The following is a 3,473-nucleotide window of genomic DNA, read 5'->3' as shown; positions in this document are numbered from 1 at the left end:
GAAATTAATTGGACCACTAAAAATATATAGAAAAAATTGGCTGGGCATGGTGGCGCATGCCTGTAGTCCCAGCTACTTGGGAGGCTGAGGCAGGAGGATCTCTTGAGCCCAGGAGTTTGAGGTTGCTGTGAGCTAGGCTGATGCCACAGCACTCTAGCCCGGGCAACACAGTGAGACTCTGTCTCAAAAAAAAAGAAAAAAACAAAAAACATCCCTGCAGCTTTCCAGGACATAGGAGAGGTGGGAGCATCATGCCACCTCCAGCCGAAAACCACTATTCTTTTCCTCCACCTTGTGTGGCCTCCGTTTCCAACTTTGCTTCATGATCCAGAATGGCTGCTTGAGCTCCAGCTTTTACGTTAACATTCCAACCAGTAGGAAGGAGAAAAGAGGAAAGGGGCACCCCTCGTTTTTAAGGACACTTCCTGGAAGGTAGTTGCCCACCAAACACCCTCCTCCCTCCCATGGGCCATATGAGCATGCTCGGCTGCAAAGGAGGATGGGAAATCAGTGCAGGCGGCGTGTCCGCGACTCAGATTTACCAGTGCTGTCGCTGAGGAGGAAGGGGAGGCCGTCAGCTGCATGAAGGCAGTGGTTGTGTCTATCTCGTTCCAGCGCCTGGAACAGGGCCTGGCACACAGTGGCACTTAATGAGTGTGTGTCAATGAATGCATGAGTGAATGTCGGGAGAGAACAGGGGTCTACTGCGTGTAGATCAGGATCCAGGAAGACGCGCAGTTCACTGGGGAAGACGGACACCAGGTGACCGTCGCACAACGGTGCGTGCTCTGGTGTGGTGCAGCCATTCAGGGCACCGTCACAAGCCTCAGGCAGACCTGAGTCTGAGTGTGGCTCTAGCACTCGCTAGCTGTGTGACCTTGGACAAGCAGCTTAACCTCTCTGAGCCTCCAGCTGCTCAGTAGATAAAATGGGGGTCATACCAATACCTTCTGCCTTACAGGGCTGTTGGGAGAATTACCGAGAGTGCCTAGCACAGTGGCTGGCCTGGAGAAAGTGCTTTGTAAATGTTAAATAGTGTTAACTTGGTTCTAGAGGTAAGTGCCGTGTGTCCTCTGGGAACCTAAAGGAGGGGCCTCTAACTAGCTTTGGAGACTGTGGAATCGAAGAAGGCTTCCTGGCCGAGGGGGCAACCTGAGTTGAGACTTGAAGGACAGATAGTTACACAAAGGGAAGCATGTTCTCAACAAAGGGAACAGCATGTGCGAAGTCCAGAGGTTAGGAAGAACAGGGCTTGTTCAGTGCAGCGTGGCTGCAAGACAAAGTTGGGGTTGGAATGGGCTGAGAGCGTTTAGAGGTGAGGCCAAGAAGGATCGATTTGCCCGGTGAGCCTGGGAAACCCATGGAAGGTTTCCAGGCAGGGGCGAGGGAACAGAGGCAGAGCAAGGGAGAGAGATCAGAGAGCCGAGCTCATCCATCTGTCTGAGATAGGGCCCATAGTGGTCAAATCAGGTTCAGTGGCCTTATTGGCCAGGGCTGGAGATGTCGGGGTGAGGATGGCCCACCATGGGACCAAGGGCAGGGCTGGGGTATAGGTGAGGATTGGGGTGGGCTACAGCATCACCCCTGCCTCTCCCCCACCTGCAGCTTCGGGGTACTGCTCTGGGAGCTGCTGACGGGTGAGGTCCCCTACCGCGAAATCGACGCCTTGGCCGTGGCATATGGCGTGGCTATGAACAAGCTGACGCTGCCCATCCCCTCCACGTGCCCCGAGCCCTTTGCCCGCCTACTGGAGGGTGAGCCAGGGCCCTGTGGAGAGGGTAGGCCCAGCTCGGAGCGGCAGGGACCTTGGGCCCGGACCTCTGCCCTGCACACCCATCCATACCAGTGGGCCCCGGAATGAGAGGGAAGGGACTAGACCCTATGGGACTATGAACAGTCTCCCCCAGAGTTGGCTCCGTGCTTCCCCCCAGACCCTTGTTCTCGCCAGGCCCAGAGCTCTTGAGGGCGACCCGTTAGGACTCCCTGGGCCCGGGATTCCTCCCTGATGCTCCATTCGGCCACCAGTCTGTCCATAGGGCGAGGTCCCAGGGTTCCTCTCAGCATCTCACTGAGTGAAACATTGGCCAGGAGCTTGGCCTTGAATTCCTTCCCCTCAGCTCCATAGAAACTGTCCACAGTCCCCAGAAATCCTACCTTCCTCTGAGGAGGCCGATGCCCCAGAGCGTGACCACTGACACCCTTATCCCCCACCACTGACCTTCCCGTCTCACCCCAGAATGCTGGGACCCAGACCCCCACGGGCGGCCAGATTTCGGCAGCATTTTGAAGCAGCTTGAAGTCATTGAACAGTCAGCCCTGTTCCAAATGCCGCTGGAGTCTTTCCATTCGCTGCAGGAAGACTGGAAGCTGGAGATTCAGCACATGTTCGATGACCTTCGGACCAAGGAGAAGGTGAAGGCAGGGGGCAAGGAGGGCGGGACGGAGCAGGATCCCTGAGTTCTGATGCCTTGAGCTGCTCAGAGTCCCTTCCCCTGAACCCCAGCCTTTGGGTCCACACAGGATCAAGGGAGCCTTTTTTGCATAATAAGAAAGGACAGCCTCCTGTTGGTGGATTAATAAGAAAAAGGCACCTTGTACTGAAGTACTTACAGGTGATATTGCATGATGTCTGGGCTTGGCTTTAAAATACTGCAGCAGAAATGAAGAGAGGGTGAGAGGCAAGGGCAAGGATACAAGATTCGCAAAGTATAGGTAATTGTTCACGCTGGATGCTGGCTACGTAGGGGTGCACTGTTCTGCTTTTGTGGTTGTTTGAAGTGTCCCAAATTGAACAGTTAAAAAAGAAAAGAGAAAAAGAAAGAAAGGAAAGGCACCCTTTCTTTGGCTAACACGGTCTCCTGCCCTGCACCCAGCTTGGCTAGTGAAGAGTGGGTCGGATGGCGACCCCAGTGTGCCCCACAGCAGGGCGCCCTTGTGCAAGGCACCGAGCAGATGCAGCGGCAGCCCTGGAGTGGCCCGGCCCTTCCCCCAGCCAGCGTGTCTCCTCCCCAGGAGCTGCGGAGCCGGGAGGAGGAGCTGCTGCGGGCGGCCCAGGAGCAGCGCTTCCAGGAGGAGCAGCTCCGGAGGCGGGAGCAGGAGCTGGCCGAGCGCGAGATGGACATCGTGGAACGGGAGCTGCACCTGCTCATGTGCCAGCTGAGCCAGGAGAAGCCCAGGGTCCGCAAACGCAAGGGCAACTTCAAGCGCAGCCGCCTGCTCAAGCTGCGCGAAGGCGGCAGCCACATCAGCCTGCCCTCGGGTATCCGCCACCAGCGTCCCCCAGCCCCGCGGCTGCCAGGAGCATCCCTAACCCAGGGCCCTGTCTCTTCCTTTAATCTGCCTTGTTCCCCCTTGCCAATGATGTGTCGAGGAACCGCATCGTGAGTCCTGTGCAGTTTCCCACAGTCTGGAATTTGCTGCTTGCTTCCCTCTAGTGTCAATTACCATGTTCCTCTGTCCCCTGACACTCCTAT

At 56.4% G+C, this 3,473-nt stretch overlaps 1 protein-coding gene across 1 annotated transcript in view; it reads left to right on the top strand.

Moving 5' to 3' along the window:
- The window catches only part of MAP3K10 (mitogen-activated protein kinase kinase kinase 10), a 16,174-nt gene that overhangs the window by 6,805 nt on the left and 5,896 nt on the right, over window positions 1-3,473 (top strand). Inside the window, exons 3-5 of the mRNA XM_012657115.1 lie at window positions 1,606-1,754; window positions 2,237-2,412; window positions 3,013-3,259. Of these exons, the coding sequence (XP_012512569.1) occupies window positions 1,606-1,754; window positions 2,237-2,412; window positions 3,013-3,259 (572 nt within the window). The remainder of the gene's footprint in view (window positions 1-1,605; window positions 1,755-2,236; window positions 2,413-3,012; window positions 3,260-3,473) is intronic.

Source organism: Propithecus coquereli, unplaced genomic scaffold (genome assembly GCF_000956105.1).
Source record: "Propithecus coquereli isolate 6110/MARCELLA unplaced genomic scaffold, Pcoq_1.0 Scaffold53, whole genome shotgun sequence".
Lineage (NCBI taxonomy): Eukaryota > Metazoa > Chordata > Mammalia > Primates > Indriidae > Propithecus > Propithecus coquereli.
This window is presented reverse-complemented; position numbering and strand designations above follow the sequence as displayed.